The sequence below is a fragment of the Vanessa tameamea genome, chromosome 19, assembly GCF_037043105.1.
Source record: "Vanessa tameamea isolate UH-Manoa-2023 chromosome 19, ilVanTame1 primary haplotype, whole genome shotgun sequence".
Classification (NCBI taxonomy): domain Eukaryota; kingdom Metazoa; phylum Arthropoda; class Insecta; order Lepidoptera; family Nymphalidae; genus Vanessa; species Vanessa tameamea.
The window spans coordinates 5,479,745-5,505,178 of NC_087327.1; the positions used below are offsets into that span (position 1 = coordinate 5,479,745).

General features: G+C 31.5%; 1 protein-coding gene across 1 annotated transcript in view; it reads left to right on the top strand.

Annotated features, from left to right (window-relative positions):
• Positions 1 to 25,434, top strand: part of LOC113396100 (neural cell adhesion molecule 1-like) — a 141,176-nt gene that overhangs the window by 111,645 nt on the left and 4,097 nt on the right. Inside the window, exons 4-13 of the mRNA XM_026633890.2 lie at positions 2,296 to 2,406; positions 6,346 to 6,552; positions 9,713 to 9,858; positions 10,223 to 10,373; positions 11,446 to 11,576; positions 12,281 to 12,440; positions 14,892 to 15,053; positions 17,057 to 17,191; positions 18,010 to 18,216; positions 20,753 to 20,902. Of these exons, the coding sequence (XP_026489675.2) occupies positions 2,296 to 2,406; positions 6,346 to 6,552; positions 9,713 to 9,858; positions 10,223 to 10,373; positions 11,446 to 11,576; positions 12,281 to 12,440; positions 14,892 to 15,053; positions 17,057 to 17,191; positions 18,010 to 18,216; positions 20,753 to 20,902 (1,560 nt within the window). The remainder of the gene's footprint in view (positions 1 to 2,295; positions 2,407 to 6,345; positions 6,553 to 9,712; positions 9,859 to 10,222; positions 10,374 to 11,445; positions 11,577 to 12,280; positions 12,441 to 14,891; positions 15,054 to 17,056; positions 17,192 to 18,009; positions 18,217 to 20,752; positions 20,903 to 25,434) is intronic.

The window sequence follows — 25,434 nt, forward strand, 5'->3', positions numbered from 1 at the left end:
AATAACTTAAATTATTATTATTACAGAATTGATTAAAACATACAATACATAGTGTAAGCCTTGTTTGTAATCGTCTAATTATTTATTTATTTCTTACTTATTCTGACACGTGCATCTTATCCGATGATTTCGGGTTCAAATCCAGGCAAGCACCACTGAATTTTCATGTGCTTAATTTGTGTTTATAATTCATCTCGGTGAAGGAAAACATCGTGAGGAAACCTGCATGTGCCTGATTTCAACGAAATTCTGCCACATGTGTATTCCACCATCCCGCATTGGAGCAGCGTGGTGGAATATGCTCCAAAGCTTCTCCTCAAAGGGAGAGGAGGCCTTAGCCCAGCAGTGGGAAATTTACAGTCTGTAAGTAATAACATGTATATAATACAAAAGGGAATAAATATAATATAATGTTATTGTGTTCAGAAATTTTACATTTCCAATTTTAAATTATCTTAAACTATCAAAAATTCAGCTGCCAGCAATATTTTAAAATTATAAGGAGGTATTACAATAAATAAATAATAATTCAACGCTAATTTTCCAAGCTCATACTGTGTTAGAAACAATTATCTGTAATGCTGAAAATACTATGACAGTGACATAATATATAATATGTTTACTGGACTAAGGCCTATTCTACTACGCTGTTCCAATACAGAGTTATGGAGACACATATGGCATAATATCATTATTATTAAAGGAAACGAGCATCTAGCATTTTCCCTCACGATGTTCACAAGATGAATTATAAAAACAAATCAAGCACGTGGAAATTAATCGATGCTTGTCTGGGTTTGGTCCTGTAATCATCGGTTAAAAAGGACGCGTACCTAACCTAACCATTGGGCCAGTATGGATAAATATTATTTATCAAATTAAATACATTTGTGCTACAATCGTAAGGGTATTGGAATAACAAAAGCTATTACCTAGGCGTGAAATAATAATGCAGAAGACGTCGTAATATCTTATAATCTTGTAAGCCGATCAGCGATATTAAGTATGCGGCAAAATAATAAGAAAATTCTTTGTTATCTCCCTCCGAGAAGCGTTCCCCCTCTTGTTTTCATTGGGGTTAAGTCTGTTTATATTGCGAGCTCACTTTTCCGTTAAACGTGGTATTTTTCATTTACAATAAAAAAAAAATTATGTAAATAAATGTAAATTTTACAAAAAGCCGAACATGATACGATACGATCGTAGAAAAATCAACGAAGATAATTAGAGAATTAACGAAAAAAAAAATAATCATTTTAGAATTCATATTTGATACATTGATAACCTTTTCTTATCCGAGAAAGGTGAACGTGTCACTTTTCAACAATACTAATCTGTTTAATTTTATTGTTATACTTAAAACTGACAGATGTCATATCTGTGTATATTATATACCAGTCATGTAGTCATTATACAATCGTTCGATAGGTATTAAAATGTGTACACACTAACGCCATCTAGTCGATATTCACGAAGCGAATAGCAATAAAAACCTATTCTTTTAATTTATTTATAATATGAGTTAACAATATTTTTTGTTGCTTAAACTAGACATTTGTTCGGTTATTGCATAGTCCTCTTCTTCGTCCTCAACTTTGGTTAGAATAGATTAAGAATAAATTAGTTATTCATTCAACGATGAGTCCATCAGGTCAATTTAAATGAAGGTGGTATTATATGTTTATTTTTTGTTTATCGTGGTTAGACACGGAATAAAATATACGCGATATGCTCTTTTGTGGATTGCAATACGTATTATTGAAGAATGTATGTTTTTTCATGATAATTTGACAAATAGTTTGCAGGTTTATTTTTATCAAAGATTCATTTATTAACCCGAGAATCGCCAGCAAAAATAACTCATGAACAATTAAAATTTTAGAAACTTACTTATATACTTATTGCACTTTCAATAATATGCATTAATTTGTTGTTGCTCTAAAAATTGGATCAGCTAATTAAGCATCATAGATATAATCTTCCGATCATTCATTTAGATTAAAAATCAATAATAAGTTGTGATAAGAAATAAGTAAATAAAAAAAAATATTATTTTTAATCTGATTCAATTTTTTACTTTAATTTTTTTTAGATTTAATAAATAAAAAAAAAAACTTAAACGTATTAATGTTGCTTTACATTATATCTAAATTGTTATCTGTGCGCGAAATCGGTGTAGACTTAATCGATTAAATTTGTGTAGTACTTATATTATCGTTTCACCTACATCGATTTTTGTATTCGAATATATCGATTAAATTTGTGTAGTATATAATGTAATTGTTTCTGTTGTAGTGCCTCCTCATCAAATGTTGTTATACGACAAATCAGGAGCTGATGTATCGGGTATTGTTGGCCCTTTAGTGGAAGGGGCCGCATTGGTGCTCGTTTGTGAAGTACGGGGTGGTAAGTTTCCTTGAATATTTTATCTATAGTTTCTCACTGGTTCCTGTCGGTAGAATCTACATTCCTAACCGGTGGTAGGTTTACTTTTAATATAGTTCTGTAAAATGATAATTCAAAAGTATGTAAACCTTCTTTTATAAAGAGTATTTTGACTTTAGGAAATCACCAATATTTTGGTTGTAGTTTCGGTATTTTATTTAATTCTTTTAATTTTTAAGACATTTTAATTTTTTGTTTATTGTCACTTTGATTGTAAATAATGTAAATAAATATTTTTTCAAATTTGATTAACAGAGACTTACGTATATTAAAAATGACATATTCCGACTCTTTCAATAGTAACAGTCAGTTGAAATAAAATTCTCTTTGTTAACGCTTTATTTAAAAATGTATTAAAAAACTCTCAAAATCAGAAAAATGTTTTTAAATGTAAAAAACGATTACAGCTTGCCTTGTTTAGACGACCTCCGTGGTCAAGTAGTGTGTACACCGGTTTTCATGGGTACGCCACTCCGAGGTCCCAGGTTCGATTCCCGGCCGAGTCGATGTAGAAAAAGTTCATTAGTTTTCTATATTGTCTTGGGTCTGGGTGTATGTGGTACCGTCGTTACTTCTGATTTTCCATAACACAAGTGCTTTAGCTACTTACATTGGGATCAGAGTAATATATGTGATGTTGTCCAATATTTATTTATTTGTTTAATATCCATATTCAATTAATATTGCTCTTCCGTACTAGGTTCGAGTATATTATTGATTTATATAATAGAAAATTTTTTTTAGAAGCGATCACCTCTATTCTCCAAAAATAAAAATATATTATTTTTAACACAAATTACTGACAAAAAAAACCGCAGAATTTCTTTTACCGCTTCTTCTTAGGTTTTTTTTCGAACCGCTTGTAAAATTTGACAATCAGTAAAAAAGGGTAGTACTTCTATGTTAAATAAAGATATTTGAATTTGAATGATAGTTATGAGAGTTTGATTATCGAAACAGGCGATGAGATTAAGCATCCAAGCTCATAGACAAATTTAGTCTCGTATATTTTCAATAAATATATGTCCCCATCCTAGTATATTTACTAGGATGAGGACTAGGTATGACATCTCATATCAATAAATGTAGCCATCTCTTCATCATCCATCAGTGTGTCATAAATTCGTAGCTGTCCACGTATGTCCAATATATCTAATACTAGTTATTCGGCCCGACATCGTACGAATAACATTCAAAGATTTCCCCCATTTGAAGTTTACCAAAAAAGTATTAATGACCGTCTATGTCACCAAGTAAATATGCTATGTAATTACAAATCAATCAGACTTATAGTTTCGGAGATACTGTGAGTTAGTCGGTGGTATTTCACAAATATATAGAAATTACATTTGGATGAAGTTTAGACTCTTCTTTCATATTGAATGTAAGCTATACGTATATAGTATGTTACGTATAGCTGGAGCCAAGGGTTGCTATAAAGAACTCAGACTATTGTAGATATATGAAAACTTTTATTAAAAATGTTTCAACAAATATTCGTATTGACTCGTGTATCTATAACACTCGTTCTAATTACAGTTGTACAAATTAATTTATTTTCGAAACGTGAGTAAACATTAGTTTTAAATGAAGTAGAAATTATTCGCGTAACATTAGGCACGTCGACTATATGAATTTATGGCTCAGTGATTTCATATACTCATTTGTCAAATTTTCTATTGCCGTTTTGACATTTGAAACTTTGGCGATTGACGCGCGGTATAAGTTATTAGAGCACATAATTTCCAATGTTTAATGTTGTATGACAGGTACATCGTGTTGCTTCCAAAATTTGATTAAAGCTGACGAGACAATAGGATAGGATTATGTTTTCCAAACTTATGACATAATGTACGAATTCGTTACGGTTGGTTATCACATATTTTATATTTAAAGTACATCTGGATAAACTCATTTAATTACTATTAAATTAGAATATGTATAGATGAATATCAGGATTTAACAAGATGAATCTGGTTACATTTTTTTTTTCAATTAGATAATAACATAACATTCTGATTTGAACTCAGTCAAGCGTGATATGAAGTATAAAAAAAAATCTTTAAAGGAGATACTTGAAAAAGAAAATTCCAGAAAGAACAAGGAGACGTAAAATTTTCTCCATAAAATGATTTACAATTTTGAACATTTTATATTTCTGAACAAAATATAATTTAAACTTCGATAATGCATTTGGCACGTCTCGGCGAGCTAACTGAAATTACCACTCTTCGATTTTTCTATTGCTTGACTCTTTTATGGAAACATTGGAAGAGATATTCCATTCCGATGGCTTCATTGAAAAGTCCGCAGTATGGACGGCTGGCGGTGCGCCAGTACGGTGGGCGACTCGCGAGAGAATGCAGTTCCATTGTATTTTAGTCTTTATAATAAACACAGGAGGAACTACCGGTGTCAAACTTTATTTAGGGATCGTTGTACCGTCACGGATTATCTTTGCCTGTGTGCTCAATTGTGATGATGCAGCGGGCATACACCAGGTCAATATGAAAGCGATTGTGTATATTTATGTTGGAATTATTCGGTGTCTGTCAATTAGTGATTTTATTATATATTTTTTTAGTATCAATATGATGTTGTATTGATGTTAAGATAAAGTTATAAAGTTATCTAAATATTAAAATACTTTGTTCAAGGTCGTTTTTTGAATAATCTTGAACCATTTTATCACTTCTCGGAGGTAAGGACTCGTTTCGAATGTCCGCCTGGATTCAACGACTTCGTTTGAGACAGACATTTACTTTGCTTATATATCACGTGTAGATATAATAATTAATCCTCAAAGTTAAATTTGGATTAAAAATATACAAGTACAATAAAATAAAAATTAAAAACATACACCAAAGGCACGGAAAACATGTCTGGCGATATACAATTAAATCAATAAAAAAAAAATGCAAATCTTTCATACCACTATAAAGTGAAAGTATCATGACTCCTTAGTTACAGTATGTATTTATTAATTAAAAAAGTAGTGTTTATACTATTTAATTTGACTGTATTATCATTACATTCGCTCGCTAACCTTCATCAAACGTGGTTACGAAGTGATTATGGATTGAATTAAATTATTTGTATTTCAATTTCCATAGTAAATTTAAGTTTAGCTATCAACATAACTTACTTGTGACTTGGTATCTAAGTTAAGATATTTTGATTAAGATTCGAAATTTAAAACTATTATGTAATTTTCGTATTCTGTCATATTATTTGGTCTTACATACGTTAAATAATTAAGATAATACATTGATATTTGTTAACTTTAACGCAGTAATACACGTTTAGTCCATTTCATACTTTAAATTAAATAGTGCGAGAAAAATTCTTAACATTTTCATAAAATAGCTTTTTCATGAGTAAAGTCTTCGCCTACCTGGAATCGGGCCAAATTTTAACGCTGACTTCTTATAATATGTACTCTATCTGCAAAACTCTCTGCGATTAACGTAATAAAACCTTATCGCTTGTCTTAATACCTGATGAGGTAAGTAAAACGTTTTTACTATTTAAGAACAATAATTGTCACGGTTACAATATTTTTCAATAAACACACGTCAAACAATTAAAAAAAAAAGTAATCGAAGTGTCAAAGTCAACACATACGCGTATTATTATTAGTATTAAATAAGTGGGGCCGGTTTTCATTAATATTTACTAGATTATACTTGTTTAAAGTTTGCCAATAAATACCTTTGAGCGGTTAGTTTTACAGTAGCTTATATGGCAGAACTTAAGGTCCTATTTTTAATCCTTTAGTTGGGGTATTTGTTGCATTTTTACATCGAGAAACTCACAGTAGCACTAGAGTTCAGATGTTGATAGCGTGGCTGGTTGTCCAATCGATAAAATTATAGAATTAATATTATTTAATTATTATAGGTCGTCCAGAACCAATAGTAACCTGGCTGATAGATGGTACACCAGCTCCACAGTATATTGGCGAAAAGACAGATAATCATGTGGTGGTGAACAGGTTAGAGCTTCAGCATGTGAAGAGAGAGGATCTTAATAAAACATTTAAATGCCGAGCATCCAACACGTTGCTTGTACCTGCGCAAGAAAAGATCGTTAGACTCGAAATTAATTGTAAGTATTTTGATTTTTATCTATTTATGTCTGGTAATGTATACGATTCGTTTTGGTCACGGGTGTTAGAATTGTTCTCGTTTTTATTCAAAAGCATCTCAATAAAAAACGCCTTAGTCGCTTGTACGTCACGTAACAACTTATGCTTAATTCATGTTTTACACGATACAACGTATGTTTGATTACATTTTAAAAACAGTAAAATTAAAAGTCAAGGCTGACACGGTGAGCGATAAAATTTCGATCATACTTTTAGAGACTAAAGATAATAATTCATTGATTTTAATATTAAATTTCAATAAAGTTTTTTTTTTAAATATTTACGATATAAATTTTTATGCTTATAACGCTTAAATTAATCAAACTTTTTAAACCATTTTTGCTCGATGACCTTTGCCTGCCTAGGCATACCTATGTAATATTCATAATTTAGTCTCGAAACTTGTAATACATAGTTTCATTGCTCATTTTCTTTGAACTTGCATTAATTTCTTACTTATTGTGAATTTTGTGTATTACTATTTAATAAACCTTCTAAGTTTTTAACTCATTTTTATTGATTTATTTTAAATGATTTATTTTAAAACATGTTATCTCGTAAAATGTTTTTTATCGAGCACTTATATCATAGTCATTTTTGCGTTAAAACAAAACATAAGTAAAATATATAACCTATTGCGAGCAAAGGTCAAAACCACAATTCTAGGAAGATGAGAAAACGGGATGCTGAAAAATGATGTAAAACCTCTTTGGAGCAAAATTTTCCTTTTCTTTTAGGATTTTTTACGAAGAATAAATTGACAATAAGATAAATGACCAGTAAAAATCTATTAAGTAAACATTATCTGAAATTTTGTTTGGTAAATAATAATCGGTTAAGTTACCCCTTAATTCCGTATTATTTAGTTGCCTACCCGAGGATTGGGGGTTCAAGGCATGGGCAAACACCACTGAATTTTTTTGTACTAAATTTGTGTTTATAATTAATTAATCTTGTGCTGATTAAAGCCCAAAATATTCTCAAAAGGAAAAGAAGCCTTAGCCCAGCTATGGGATATTAATAAGCTGATATTTAACTTATATCAAGAGTAATTTTGCAACTTGTAAAATCCTATTTTTTTTTTTAAATATTTTTAGGTGGGACCTTTTTGCATCAAGCGGATTGGGTCCATTGTGTTGGAGGCTGATTCAAACGGGAGCAATTAAAAATTGTTTCGAATAAAACGTGCATAACAATAGCATTTAGTTCAATAAAGCTAGATATGGAGCTCGTAGCTTCAAATTTTCCATCGCTATATCGTTCAGAATTCATTTGATTTAACAAAAACGTAATAACTGTTATAAAATTCAGGTTATCAACGAAATTCATATAGCTATTAGCTTTGAGAATATTTGTAATAGTGAGAAAAAACATTTGACACAATTTTGATTTTAATCATTTTATTTGTTCGGTCATTATTACGTTTGTTATTTTTGTTGTTAAATTAAATAATATCTTCTCTTAATTATTTAGTTGTATTTTAGCTGAAATAATAGGAATTCCTATTACTACTACTACAGATTATACAAAGGCAGGTAGAGCATAGTGAAACAACAAATCAAATAAACAATCAAAAGCGAGAGCAAATTCCAGGTAATGCGAAATGACGCGTCTTTTTGTTATAACGTTAATTTGAGTAATTATTTAGGTATAAACAAATTTGGATTTTGTATTCGATTTTGATTTTGTATTCGCTTTTGTTGTTTCACTATAATATCTGCCATTTGTTTTATAATCTGAGAATCAATGTATTTTTATCTGATAGTTTTATTAATTTCACATATTTCGCAAAAAGCTTATAACTGACAGATTGCTCATGTAAATTTCCACCTTAACACTATAACAATAATGATCCTAAAGTTATTTAAAATTTATTATCAGTAAGTTAAGTGGCTTAGAGCTAAACAGACATCAGGGTTATTTTAAGTAAATATAAATATGAAATCCTTTTTGATTCACGTGTTAATAGCGTTGAGGATTGACAGAAAACGTGTTTTTAAATATCCGATATTTCAAGTAACTTAAGTCTATGTATAGAAGAAAAATTGATTTGTCGTATGTTGTCAATATTAATGTAGCACGTTTACGAAACTGTAGTTTTAGATAAAACTTGTATAATACCTATTTTGGTAACATATTACTCGTCTGTTATCGAATATTTGTGAAGTGTGAACTAATTGTAACTAACTGATATTATGCAATATCCAAAATTAGTTATTAGTAAATGTTAATTATGTAGCTGAGAGCCAAGAGCCGAGATGGCCCAGTGGTTCAAACACAGGCAAGGATCACTGAATTTCCATGTGCCTAATTTGTATTTATAATTCATCTCGTGCTCATCGGTGTCGGAAAACATCGTGAGGAAACCTGCATGTGTTTAATTTCAATGAAATTCTGTCACATGTGTATCCGATAACCCGCATTGGAGCAGCATGGTGGAATATGCTTCTAACCTTCTCTTCAAAGGGAGAGGAGGACTTAGCCCATCAGTGAGAAATTTACAGGCTGTTAATATTGTTAATTATTTAACAAAATGAGTGAGAAGAGCCGAGATTTTTTATAATTAATCAAATTCTAGGCATGAATGAAAACGCGCATACATCACATATCAAGAAATGCGTATTTATTAGTCCTCATCGAAGGAGATGGAAACTTATCTTTGCACAAGAGAATAATAATTTGTTTAATGTTGTTATATTAACGTCCTGTTTATTATACCTTATGTATTAAAGTGAACTACGAGGAGCACTAATACGTAAATCACAAAGTGTGGGACATTTACGTCTACTAGGCTAAGGTTTCCTTCTTCCTTCCTTCTCGTGACAGTATTTTAGCACATTGTTCCAACTTCAAATTACTTGCAAGATTTCTTGTGATTTTTTTGTTCAACGTTACGCAGATGAATTATAAGCACGAAAGAAGCAAATGATAATTCAGTGGTGCTTGCTTGGATTTAACAGCAGTCTTCGTTTAAGATTTCCTGTTCTTGCCAATGGACCATCACTGAGCTCATTCTCTGCCACAGCTAATATGTATGATCATTTTATAAATATTGTCTGTATCGGAGAGAAAGAGCTAAGAGATGAAATGAAATTCTTAAATGTTTATTTTTTTCTATAGTACCTCCGTTATCAGTTTCTTTGGTAAGTCGACCGATGCAACTACTCGCTGGTGCGGCAGCAACATTACGATGCGTCGCTGAAGGTAGCCGACCTCCAGCGCAAATTACTTGGTTTAAGGATAATCGAAGTTTTGAAAAGGAAAAAGTAAGATTTATTTTACTATTTATTTCGACACGATATTGTGTAATGAACATTGAAAATATTATTATTTCATGATTAAATCATGCTTATATTAAGTTAATTTTATCGTAGAAAATGATAGCATTGTTTTTCTATTAAAAAAGTCTTCAGTCGACAAATCGTAATTAGAATCGTTTGACAGAGTAGTATGTTTTGTTAATTTATGTTATTATCTTGGAATTATGTTTTAATGAAATTATAGTACTTGTACTGAGTGAAAACAAGATGCTAGTACAATATACAAAATATTCGAATAAACTTTCAAAGATTTTGTGGTAACTAGACTGACTAGAGTTTCAAAGAGTCTCACCCGTTATACAATTTGTAGGTAAGTGACCACTCGAATGAAACTTGGACAGTGAGTACGCTGATTTTCAATCCGGCTCCGGAGGACCATGGTGTCACGGTGAAGTGTGTCGCTGCGAATACTGCTTTACCTGAGAAAACAATAGACGATCAAGTTAAACTAAACGTCGTATGTTAGTACGATTTTTATACTATATAGATTTATTAAATTGAGTTTATGTATTAAAAAGACTTTTGTCAATTTTTACGAATATTCCATACGATTATATGATATATATTTTATTACAACATTAGAAAAGTATATTATGTATATAGATAATGAAAGGAAAGTAGTACAAAATGAATCTTATCGCTAAAGCAACAGATGACATCAGATGATTAATTATACCCACTTTTATTTATAATCAAGCTAAAATTAAAGTCTTAGCAGATTAATGCTTGATGCTTGAGAATTTAAAATTTACTTTGCGAATATAATTCACTGATTGACAGTGCTATTTTAATGTGAGTACCATATATTAAATTCACTGTATTGTTAATTAAAATATCTAAAGAGATACTTTAAATAGCTATTAAGGGTTTTAACATTTTGACTAAAGCCATTGAACCTTGAACTTAAAAAAATACAAACTGTTCGAAACCAATAATATGATTTATTTTTATTTCGAATATTTGATGTTAGTCAACTAGAAAATTGTGGTGTAGTATGCAATATAAGATTCAATTTATACGGATCACGGGCTGCAATCGGTTTGATCAAAGAGAAGGACGGCAAACGTGGTATGGCGCGTAATTGTCATAGTCACCAAAGCGTAACGTTTAACAGTCCGATACATAGGACAGTTGATCCTTATGATTAGAGTTATAAAGTTGAAGATTTAAATGATTCAGATTTATTGACATTTATCGTTCTGTTCATTGAATTTTAACATTTAAAGAAATTAATTTAAGAACGAAATATTATATTAAATTTCTTGATCGTGTTGAAGTTGTCCTTTTTTTAAATATTTGTGATTATTTTGCACTCAACTACAAATTTTTAAATTTATATAAAAATATTTGTTAAAATTACAATAAAATTCTAAAAAATGTCTATAAATCGCTTTGGTATATTATTTAAAACTTAGCACTTGAAATTCAATTGACATCTTAATAATAAAATTAGGCTATTTAATAGTCAACGAAATTAAATTTTCTAAATCTCTGCTGTTAAAAATTTAAATAATTTAATTAATTGTCCTCCAGACAGTCCGTTATTGACATTGACCCTTGGAAGCACTCTCAACCCTCACGACATCAAAGAAGGCGATGACGTGTACTTCGAATGTAATGTGCGTGCCAACCCCAGGGAACACAGGATATCGTGGTATCATAATGTAAGTGATAATCGATTACACAGAGCAATTCCAATAATGGTTCCGTTCCTGTAGATATTTATCTTTACTAATTTATTGTATTTTCTGCTAATGTTATAAGCGTAAATCATATAGAAGATATCGATCATAAGATTTATCTTGATAATGTTATTGGAAAGAACAAACAATTTGTAATATTTTTTTATCTCGCAAATGGTTTGGTAGATATATTAATCTGTGGTAGTGTTACAAATATTCTCAGTCTTCTCACAGCCTGTTTCCATTCCATTGCTCGACCGAGACCTTTTTTAAACAAGGAAATGTTATGAAGCTTAGTGCACCACTCTGCCTTTTATGGGTGTATATTTCTCAGATTTCTTTTACGACATTTTCCTTAACTTCAAATAGTAAAACAACTCGTATATATCCCATTGCCGTGAAAGTCTCTTGTGAAAAATAAAGTTTGTTTATGGCTTGCAAATTCAGTTGAAATCCAGGCAAATAATGCTTGCCTGGATTTGAACTTACGACTCTCAGTTAAGACGTGTCGTATCAACTGGGTCGCATCACCGCTAGTCGTAAATTGCTAAGCCAATTGCGATGGTTACCATTTACCACCGAGTACCGTTATCCAGACCACCCACCTAGAAAAAGTAAAGATATCCTTTTTTGTAAATATCAGAATATAACATGAATTAAGATTCAATTCGTTGCTTTTATCGTAGGACAGACCAGTTACACAGAACATGACGTCTGGCATCATTCTAAGTACGAGATCGCTTGTACTGCAAAAAGTGACGAGACAGGAAGCCGGCCATTACTCCTGTAGAGCTGCAAATGCTAGGGGAGAGACTTCCAGCGAAAGTGTCCGGCTCCGTGTACAATGTGAGTACATTTTCTTCCATTTTAGGTTGATTCTGCACGAAGTGACTGGATATAAAATGATCTCAGATTCTTTATACACCATTTAATTCAGTGGTAGACAATATTAATTCCATACTTTTGCTAATTTTAGTAGAATACTTCTCCTATAACTGTTGGTTAGGTGATGATTAGTAATGACGCTGTCTCCTTCTTTCGAATACGAAATCAATAATGACAGAAAGAGAGGAAGCTTTGTTGAATTAAACACTTACGTAGCAATTTTAATAAGTGATGTTGTAGGCCATTATGACTTAACACCGAAAAATTTAATAAAAATGTTGTTAATTATATTTATAATTAGCACAAACTATTTAAAATATAAAAAATACCGTATTAGTATTATTTCTATTCGTATTTTTTTTAATTAAATCGAGAAGATGAGCCGAGATAGTCCAATGGTTAAAATGCGTGCATCTTAACCGATGATTGCGGTTCCAAACCCAAGCACCTCTGAATTTTCATGTACTTAATTTGTGAATGAATATAAATATTCATCTCGGCGGTGATGGAAAACATCGTGAGGAAACCTGCTTGTGTCAAATTTCAACGAAAACCAGCCACGTGTGTATCCACCAACCCGCATTAGAGCAGCGTGGTGGAATATGCTCCAAAAACCTTCTCCTCAAAAGGAAAGGAAGCCTTAGCCCAGCAGTGGGAAATTTACAGGCTGTTACTGTACTGTTACTGTAAATCGAGTGGAAATACAGACATAGTTAGGTGGTTTAATAGCACTCATTAAAGCAAAAGTTACTTCAATTTAGAACCACCGAACTTCTATATGATGAATAAGTACACTATATTGTATAATTTCGATCTGGAGAGCGAATTTGTAACAATAAAGGAACTATTTTAATCAAACCCCGAAGGTATCATTTGACTTTTGCCTTTACCAAAACTATACAATTATTTTAGTTGATCACAACTAATCAAATACACATTTGATTTTATTTGTAAGATAAATCCATTTATTTATTTTGTATTCGAAATTGCACGATATTTTCAAAAATATTCCACGCGCTGCTCTAACAGAATAATAAACTTGTGGCATTTATTTCAATCTATGTAAACAACGCTATTACTGAAATTGTAGAATAGCCGTCGTATTTGTATTTACGGCTTTAATATCAACCTACGGCTCGGTTAACTCCTATCGAATATAATGCAAATTTATTTTTTTCAGCAAAGACATTTATACATATACGGGAATGAAGCAATTGTCGCTTTCCGCTTGATTTACATTTACCTCTTTAATCGTTATCTCATAAAACATACCCCTTGTAATCACCACGCACCTAATTAACATACCATAACGAAGCGAATACGACATGTAACAATAAAATGTCATGATACGGCATGAATTATTATGTATGGTATGTATGCGTTATAAATACCGATGTGTCTACGAGTAGGTATTCAAATGATTGCGGTCGGGATCGACGTACCCGCTTCCTTCCGCTGCGGACCGACCGCATAGTAATTGCCTCTGAGGAAGGCGGTGCCAGTAGTAAATCATCAAAATTATTGCCTAATATTACTACGATTCTGCGGGAACCTTAGCAATCTGTTGTTATGCGGTACTAATTTAATTCATAGAGCTTTGTTTAAATTCGAAAACCCGGAATAAATTTCCTTTCGAATCCCACGGATACGTTCCGCATCGTGTTGTTGGTGCATGTTATATCTTTCCGAGGTGAATGTACTTGCATTCACGTATTGGAATTGCTGAACTGGCTTTATCGTTGAAGTATAAATAAAGGGTTGAAGTAAATTATACAATAAATATATATTGGTTGGATTGTTTATTTACTGTTTAATTTCTTAGTATGGTTTTAATGTCATATACAATGTTCGTGGACTAAATACGTACTTAAAATGTATGTTGTTTTAACGTGTAACAGATTAAAAATATTTTGATGAAATAAAATCCAGCCAATAAGTTTTAACTCCCATCGTATCTATAGTAATTCGTTAATTTAAGTTTGTTATTTTCTTTCGTTATTAAGATTACTCCAGAAGAGAGACAGATAATGTAATTAATAATGGCTGCATTTCTCTTCGTATGACTGAAATAACATTCTTGTTTTCTATACTTGAGGGATGTCATTTGCTTGTATAGAAAATTACAATAAATTGTTATAGTCCTGGTTTCCTTATAGTACTTTTGTTTTCCACTGAACACGATAAATATTAACATTAACTAAGCACGTGGACTATCGGTGTTTGCCCGAATTTGAGCCCGTTATGTACAATAAAGATTCACGTATTTTATTCACTTGACCATCTTGGCTTTTGTTGTAAATATAACATAATTATGTATTCTATTTGAGACTTTTACAAAATTGTTGTACAATTTGAATGAGTTTTATTAATCAAATGTCAATAGACTCAATAGTAATCATGAGTATTTTTTAGATGCACCAGTTTGTGGTATGTCGTCGCCTCAGGTAGTTGGGGCGGCGCTGGATGAATCGCTACATGTCCGATGTTCAGTGCAGGCAGACCCCTCTGACGTCACGTTTCTTTGGCAATTCAATAATAGTGGGGAGAGTTTTAATGTTTCACCAGCGAGATACGGTAAGTTAATCGTAGATAGCAATATTTGTTTCTTTCTTAATAAATAAAAAAATAATTATTATATATATTATGTGTTTTCTATAGGTATTCTATAAATGTTTCCTATAGGTATTTAGGTTTTGCATAAATAAGTGAAGATCCAGCCGTAAAAAAAATAGTTTATATTCTTTTTATATTTCTTCGTTGACATAGAGGTTTTATGTAAATCCTTATTCTATTCGTGTGAAGCTGAGACGGCTAGCTAGTACATAAACATCATATTGTAATGGTATAATAAACTTTGCATCACACGATCAAATTAATTATAAAGATACGGTTTTTTAATTTATTTTATTCGCATCCTACACGTTACTCGCTCTACCGGGGAAAGGTAGGTAATTCGGATGTATGTACCTACATATGTAGATACAGAACAAGTAATATTAATTTAGTAATTAGACTGAACACCTGAACATTAAGATTTTATTTTCGACTACCATTGATCGTGTTCTTAAATTATGCTCCACGTACTAGAGTGGGTACCACGCTTAGGCAAACGTAGTGTAGGAAGCCCTTTTGCTAAGTGGACTGGTACCTGGTACGGAATGGATTCGGTCTGCCTAAGATCGGGATGGTTGGCGTTCCATGGAAGGCCTTCGTCCAGCAGTGGACGGTAAGCGAGTGAAAAAAAATAAAAGCATATGCTCACATTTTTTTCGTGGAACGAAAGCACCGTGAGGAAAATATCGCAAGGAAATTTTTTTACGTCGGAAGAAATTTCGCTAACTAAACAACATACAATAACGAAATAAGCATAATGACGTTTTAATTGTGAATTTATTTTAATTAAATACAGGCATTTGTTTAGTAGTAATATATTCACGATAAATTTACAATATATTAATTTATTTACCTATTTCATGAAGTGATAAAATTTACTTTTATTAGCCAATTGGCGTTTTTAATGCAAACACGTCGCGTTGATTGGCGTGAACGTGAAATAACACGTCGAAATGTGTTTTAAGCGTTGTTTTATAAATTTGTTTTAATAATCTTTAATTTATGATAAACCGTTGTCATTAATGTTTTTGGTAAATAATACGCAACTATGATTGACAATTATCGGTCTGGTATCAATCTGGGTGCCATCGAAAATAGGTCGATCGGAATGCGCATTGTACATAGGGTTAATTTTGATTAGCGTACTCTTAGATCTTTAGTGTTAATGTGTTAATTATATTAATATATATATAAACAAAATCCATCAAAGTGGAGTCATTAAATAATATACAATATATAAGAGTATAATTAAATACGAATACTTATGTAATTAAAATAACTCCTTCTAAATTTGGTAAGATAGTATTGATTTCATTTTACTATATACTAGACGTGCCCGCGACTTCGTGCGCATTTGAATTTATTAAAACAGTTATTGTTATTTATTATTAGTTATTTAGTTATTTATTATTGTTGTAGCCTAAGTTACTCCTTATTAGATCAGCTATCTGCCAGTGAAAGTCCCGTCAAAATCGATCAAGCCGTTCCAGAGATTAGCCGGAACAAACAGACAGACACACAAACAAACATTGAAAGAGCTGTTATTTCATATATGTATACATATATATGCATTTAGTAATAAGCGGTTATTTTAATATTACAAACAGACACTCCAATTTTGTTAAATGTACCTATAGATTTTAATTTGTTGAACAAGTAACGAGATATTACTGTCTCTGGATGGACTAGAATAGGAAGGAAGACTTTCCTATAAAAATATTCCGTATTATAGTAGACAGTAAAATTAAAATATTTAACAAAGAAAATTTTGTAATTTTGTATTTTACTCACTAAAATAACAATATATGTCACAAAATTGAAGGAAATAATTAAGATAAAATAAAAATAAATTATCGTACCAAATATAAAAAGCGGACGCGTCTTATTTGATATTTAGAAAAATTCAATTATTGTATAATTCAAATGTTTCATATAAAATTAAACAATTTATTTAAATACATAAGGTACATTGAATGGCAGTACGAGCGAGCTTCGTTACACGCCTGCCAGCGAGAGAGACTACGGCGCGCTGACGTGCCGGGGAACAAACACCGTCGGTCAACAAGCTCAGCCTTGTGTCTTTCAAATTATACCAGCAGGTAAATAAGAGAGGTCTTTCAAGTTCTATATTAGCCCTTTGAAGTGCAAAAAAAGTTCATTAGAGTCAAGTTGAAATACGGGTTAAATGGGGTTCTTTATACTGCATATTTATTGCGAACTAATGGTAATTCGGAAAGGTTTTCTAATGATTGTTATAGATTGATTCCTATATGGGTTATTGGTAATTCGACATAAAAAAATCAAAAATTTATTAAAAAAAAAAGAGGTTGCTGAAAGAAGAATTGCTTTCTGTAGATTCATGCTTAATGAGGATGATAACTCAAAAATGGTTCACTTCTGCATCATGCATATGGGGGTTAAAATTATCGCAAATAGTCACCTCCTAACGGGAATACGTCGAATTACCAATAACCCTGTATATGTATGTATATGATTTTTGAATTATCCGTCAAATTTGTTCCTAAAATTTTTTACGTCACGTAAACTTGTTTGATTGGTTTGTGATTTTATTTTGATTTGATATCTTAATTATTATTACTAATACGAGGGCAACACTGCTAATACGAGGGTATATATTTATTAATTAGGAAGAGAAACAGTTATAAAACTAACAATTGAGTTACGAGGGTAACTTATGATTGTTTCTTATTAGGACGCTTTTAAATAAACGCCCCGTAAAACTGTTTACCATCGTACTATGAATTACTCGAATATAGTAACCGGAAATAAATCAATTGAAGAATATCTGTGATCGATTTGAGGCAAAAAGGCACCTCGATTTTAACGCTGATTAATTGAAGCTTTAAAAACGTGATTGATAACAATACTTGGCTTAAATAACTTCTATCTTTAACAGCGCGTCCGTCACCACCAAGAAACTGTACTGTAGCAACTGCCAATGATTCCAACTGGATCGACGAGTCCATCAAAGAAGAAGCGAACGACTACTTCGTCGTGAGATGCGTTGCTGGTTATGATGGGGGTCTACCACAACTGGTGGTCCTCGAAGCCTTGGACCCTAAGACTGGAATCGTAAGATTCAATGTAACAGCTAACGAAACAAGTAAGTTAATAGTGACTTAGAATTGTTTTTACATGATACATTCCAACGTCATGCACCATCCACCAATGTCAGACTAGACTTCTGACACCAAAGAGGTTTCAGGCGTAGGATCACCTGATGGTAAGTATTCACCACCGCCCATAGACATTCGCGCTGTAGGAAATACTAACCATTATTTACATCGTTAATGCGCCACAAACGTTGGGAGTTAAGACGTCAAGTCATTTTGCTTGTAGATATACTGGCTCGCTCCTTACCCTTCAAAATGGAACACACTGGATCACAATACTAAGTGTTGATGAAAGGCGGTTGAATATATTTATGTTGAGTAGGTTGTACTTACACAGACGGGCTTGCACAAAGCCCTATCCCCAAGTAAAACTAGAAAACTTTACGTTCCAAGTAATATTCATGACAAGATCTTAACTCATCTAATATATATTTAAATTTTATTTATTAACGTGAATTATGGGTTACTGATACAATATTATATATATTTCAGGAATAATGTTAAAATAAATTTTCAAGTAAATAGTGCTTGATATGGCTAATATTATTAATGCTTTGCTTGCTATTTAAAATAATTGTTTTTTTTATTTGTTTTAAAGAATTATAATAGTTTCTAACGATTTAAAAAGATTTAGGACAAAAAAAAAATTGCTTATAAGACATATATTTGTATTCATTTATAAGTAAAGAAGTTATATTTATTCGACAGCCTTTTTTTTATTCATTTGATAAAATCTGTAAGTCCTGTTTTGATAAGAGGACTGTCGTCTGAAATACACGTTTTTACCTCTAATCGCAGGGACAGTTAGTTTGAGGATTTCCTTATAAATGTTGAGTATTGTTTCTAAATATACTTTCGATGCCGTAGAAAATAATATTTTCAAGATATAAGTTAAGATTATTGAAGTGAAATTGTTAAATTTAAAAAAAAATCGTTAATATTATCCTACTACGTTTTCTGTGCTACTACCCAACTGATCATAAAATTGGCATACATGATTGAGGTTCAGGTTCAAATAACATAGGGTAACTAATACTCCCCTTCACACACAGGCAACACCGTGTCGAGAAACAAGTTACTTATATATATATTAATTTGTGGTATGAAATCATCAATAAGTAGTCGACCCGAACAGACGTGTATAAAGTTTATTTATTAAAAATAAAATATTAAAACAACAGAAAATCAAACTTAAGTGTATATAACTAAAGATCAATTCACAGTAACATTTGAAACTATTTCTCAACTAAAATTTTTTACGCGGCTTACGGTAGAGTGAACTGGTAGAAATCTTCACGTTTCATCCCCTCTCTTTCACTCTGACTCTTCTCTTCTATTGCGTACGATTGAATTTTTAATAAATAATATATATCTTGCCATTTAATGGGTTCTTCGTTCCTAATGGCTGTCCCACGACACGCCCCTTTTTGTTAATATATCAAAAGTTATTTTAAACATAGTAAGGTGACATTACAAATGAAACTACGACTTTAAATATACTCTAATTTTGTCAATCCAAATATTTTCGTGCAAACAATTCAGAATACTGTATGTTTTGTCAACAATAACACAAAACGTTCGTACCTTAATAAACATGTTACTTATGGAATCAAATATTTGCTCGAAACCTAAATTGAATCTCCAATCTTCAAACATGTAAACACTACACACATATACGGTAAGGGGCGTCTGTCTGTCTTGAATTAATTCTTTATTATTTTCTGCAAATATTCGTTCTAAACTTACTGTGACAGACTTAATATCATAAAATAACTATATACTTTGATGAAAATATGGAATGCGATAAAATAATATATCCTTTTATTTAAATTACTTAAGGGTTGCTATATGTAGTATTTAATGATCTATTTTACGCCCCCCCGTATTAGGCTAATTAACCGAATTGAACCGGTGGCTTGAATTGCGTTTGAAATTAATAATTGAGCTTACTATTTTTTATGTAAAAATTACAATACTGATATTATGAGTCCTACCAAATATGTTCGTATGAACGAAATATATTACCACCTAGAACTTAAACTTGTCAAATTGTATGTACGTATTGATGTCTTTCTTTAAGTTTTTTTTGTTTGGCGATATTGATGATAATATTTTCCTAAACGTTTCAATCACGGTAGCCATTCTGGTGGAAGATGGATTAACTCTTGCTTACATTAAGTTTATAATGGAAAATTGAAAATATATTTTTTTGCGCTGACCCCTGGACGTCGGCTCGTATAAGCCACAAGAACAATAAGAAAGCTTCACAAATCAGACGGATAATACATATCTGTTAAAACATATGTTTGCAAATTAATCCCTACAACCAATCCAAGTCAATTACGAGTAAATTTCATCTATAAATATTTGTTTTTAGAGAATTCATAAACTAAAAAATAACATTGTTGCGCATAAAAAATTAGATTCTGTGAAATTTTTTTATAACATAATAAACTAAAATACTACGTTTAAACACTAGAAGATGAGAACCTCGGCATTAAAAAGTTAATTCTTTTTTGTAAATAGATGGAGTAGCTGTGTTCCTGGTCCCCGTAGAAGTACTGTGGACTAGCGGCAATGCTTTACGTCTCACCGTGCACTCGAAGAATGACAAAGGCGCCTCCGAAAGAATTGTCATACAAGCACTCTCTTATCAGGATCCAGAAAGGAGGACAGGTACACTGTTCACATTCGTTCATTTCGTTCATTCTTTTATCGAGCTGTGTCAGCCATTTTTTTCCTTGTAAAAAAAAATATTATCATTAAGCTACGTAAATTATTTGTTGTTATGTTCGTATAAATGTTGTGATTCTAACGGATGGTTTTCAAAGGCTTATCGGATTATAGTTTTATTTTATTTTATAAGAAACACCGAGTACACCAATACTCGTTTGCCGTGACAGGAAAAGGCTTATAGCTGGAAAGTAATCCTCCTCTGGTTGATATCGTTATTGTTAGGAGTCGAAACCATTTATGATATTCTTTTAACTTCTTTAATTCGAATTCGATTCATGCTTTATTATAATAATGAAGAATAAAGCAAAACAAATTATTAATATTTCTATCATTTACGAAAATGATGTGTTCAAATACTATTCAAATAATATTTACTTGGTGGTAGGGCTTTGTGCAAGCCCGTCTGGGTAGGTACCACCCACTCATCAGATATTCTACCGCCAAACAGCAGTACTCAGTATTGTTGTGTTCCGGTTTGAAGGAAGGGTGAGTGAGCCAGTGTAACTACAGGCACAAGGGACGTAAGGTTTTAGTTCCCAAGGCTGGTGGCGCATTGGTGATGTAAGGAATGGTTGATATATTTCTTACAACGCTATTGTCTATGGGCGGTGGTGACCACTTATCATCAGGTAGCCCATTTGCTCGTCCGCCTGCCGATATCATAAAAAAAATATTCAAAATTTCTAATTTTGGCTGTTTTGTATTATATAAACATAATTAAATTCAATAAAAATTTCGCTTTTAATTGATGATTAACTGCAAAAGTTATTTATAAAATTAAAATATAACGATATTAATATCGTTGAATAATATATTTTATACGAATTCATAAATGTTTTCACGTTGTTATTTGAATTCATATTTATAATTATGATCGTTTTAAATTAATAATTGAAAATGCAACGAGGTGCTGAATATTTGCTTTGTATTAATTTGTATAATACAATAAAGTTTCAATTGTGGATATAGAGTTTTTTTTTTGTATCAAATAATAAATGATATCATCATATAACATTAATTTTACATTAAAGTATCCATTTGAATTGATTGGTTGCGGTAGTTATGACTTTATGGTTCTGAATTCAATATATTATGAACTTTTGTTTTATTTCAAATAGTAAATTATTACACTGAAATATAATAAGAACATCAATTTCAAGTCGATTTAATTTACACTAATATTATAAAGAGGTAAAATGTGTAGGCTGCCATCACCGGCACTGATGATCCAATACTAAAATTTTTACAATATATTTTTTTTCTGAGCTTTAATCTTATGAATTATATTTATATAATATTATTTTCTTTATTAATAACCGACCCGCGTCCAAAGCCTGGATCGGTTGCTTGTCAGAATTAATTTCATAGACAAACTACCATAGATATAAACATTGAAATGAATATTGATTTTTTTAAAATAACTAGTTCAATTAAAACAGTGCACATTTATAATTGACCAATCAATAAATTCGAATTTAAACAGTATTTAATCCGTATTGATATCACGTGATTTTTAGTAGGCGTTAATGTCTGTCTCTTATAAGATACTCAAATGCATGAATATATTGCCTTTAATATATATATTTTTTTCATTTTTCCATTAATTTAACTTATTGTTGAAGTTGATTCTTTAATTCATAAATTGCGTAATTTAAATAATCAAAATCGATATAGAAAGATGAATCGTTTTTTTTTTTTATTTAAAAATAAATGAATATTGCAGGTGTAGCCAGTTATATTATAATAAAATAACGTGGCTAGCCAATTATATTATTATAAAATATAATTGGCTACATCTACACGTTTAGGATAATTATTTCTACAATGAATTGCTAACGATTGCATTGTGGCGGTAAATGACCGACGAGTAACGCCCTTACATCATGTTCTATTTAAATCGAGATATTTAAAGATAATTTTTAAGTGCCAATTTTAACTTTAACAAAATCTTTTATTTTGCTAAAGCAAGAAGGAAAGTGTTCTTCTCTGGTTGTTTGGGGATTTCGCTTTGTTTTTATTCCATTGCGCCTTTTCCCTGATCTCGCCCCGTCCTGTCTTGCTCGTAATTGATTAAAGCATGCGCTTAATGTCTGAATGGAAGACTAAAGAGGAAATTTAATACATTGAAGCCAATGGTAGGTTGGTAAAGCGATATCAAGAGAAGTTAGATAGAAGTTGAAAACAGGAAACTTTATTGTCAATACGAAACAATTGGACGACTAAGTGTCGAGTAATCGTTTCTATTTTTAAAAATAAATGCGTTTTTATTGCTCCTTTTATTTAATATCGGTAGTCATATGACAATTTTGGACGACTTGTTAGCTTGCAGATTTAGAGGTCCTATGTTTAAATCTACAGATTGGACCATATCAGTTGTTTTTTATGAAATTAATTTCGATATATCTCTATTTAGTTGTATTTCTTCTTCTAGTAGGATAAGGTTTCCTAAATTTAACGGCCCTGAGTTTAAATCTACAAACTGCATACTAAGAGTTGATTTTTTTTAAATTAAATATTCGGCATATCTCTTTTCAGTTGTATTTCTTGCAGCATAATGGTCACTAAAATATTTTCAGTTTTTTTTTAAATTAAATATTCGGTATATGTCTTTTCAGTTGTTCCAGGATAATAGTCACTAAACTATTTTCAGCGCAGTTAGGTAGTGTCGACACACATTCGACGCGTTCCGTCCTTTTTCTTTATTAATAGAATTGGGCTGGCATACGCAGATTCGGATTCACGTATTATACCTTTTGATAAAAGTTCTTCTATTATTTCTCGGACTTTTAGTTTTTCATTAATTGACAATTTATAAGATCTATAATATACAGTTGTATCACTGTTCAAGCGAATGTGCAAAATACCTGTGGTTACTGTAGAAGTAACAGTTCCAATAATCATAAATTTCGAATATTCTTTTAAAATTTCATTAAGATTAACATAATCTTTACCAGCCAACGGGGTTTTAATAGAATGCTCATTTGCTTTAAAAATTGAAACATTTGTAGAGGCAGGACTATAAGATAAATGCTAAAAATATTTTGTACGCACGTACGTTACGCCTTCACGGTTGTGGACATCGATACCAATTATAATAGGTGCGTTCATACTCTCACTGGGCACAACCAATAAATCAACTTCAAGAGTGATTTCTTCAAATTCAATGAAGACAGTAACATAAGAAAAAACTCGAGTGATACCTTGTCCGTCACCTTTCAATTGAAGATAAATCGGCTTCATAGCGCATGCTAAATGACTAACCGAGGAGGACGAAATAAGTGACAATGTCTAAAGCACCGCTGTCTATAAGGATATCAATAGGTATCCCTTAAACCATTCCAACGATTACATCCCTAGAATTATTTAATTTAGGCAAAGAACAATAATTAACGTGACTTTTTCTCTGATCGGAACGTGAGCTTAGCAAAACAAACGCTGATATGATGACCGAGTTTCTTACAACACGCACAAGTTATTTTTGTATTCGGTTTTACATCGTTTTTGTTTACTGTCGACTTTTTATTCGTCTCAAAAACGGCTTGTTTGTGGCCCGTTTGACCACATGAAAAACATTTTGTATATAAAATAATATGATGTAAAAAATTTGTGCACGTTTTGTCGTATGTGATTTTATTATGTGTTTTTTTAGTGTGTGTTGCAGAGTTATATGACAAGGAATTCATCTCATTCATTTTTAACTAATACTGGTTTGACGAAGATAGACAAGTAATTAACTAAATCACAGGGTATAAGTTTTCCATTAGTAGTTGAGGCTTTTACGAGTGCTTCATTAATTCCCCGTAAGACAATTGCGCTAATTAAATCCTCACTTAAACCTTTTACCATACGCAAACGTAGTAAAGATCGACGAGCATATACGGCATATGTAGAATAATCGTCAGAATTTGTACTCATGATGTCATACAAAATATTAGCCACTTCAGCATTTTTGACACATAAGGATTTAAAATCATTTTTAAAATTACTCCATAAACGATCCGTGGTGACCCAATCGTTTAACCACGACCTTGCGTCTCCATTTAGACAGTGCCCTACGCGTGACAGACATTCTATATCACTCCGTTTATTAATACTTTGTGCGCGATCTACCTTCTCAAACCAAGAATCAATGTTATGCACATTAGGTTCAAAAGTAATAATAAAGAAAAATAAGAAATAGAATTAACCAGAAATCAATAAAAGAAAAAGTGAGTTGAAAATCCCACTTCTGATATTAACAAATCAAATTTACTTTTAATAAATTTATTACATGAATATAATAATAATTAATAATAAAATATTATAATAAATTTCTGGTTGGCTATTATCATTACAAAAACAGTTTACTAATGATACGCCTGACCGTATTCCGCGCTGCCTCCCGTCAAAAAGATAATGTATTTAAAATACGTCTGACAGTTTGACGTATGACGTTCGGAAAGTCACACTAACTCTCCTTGTAATATTATATA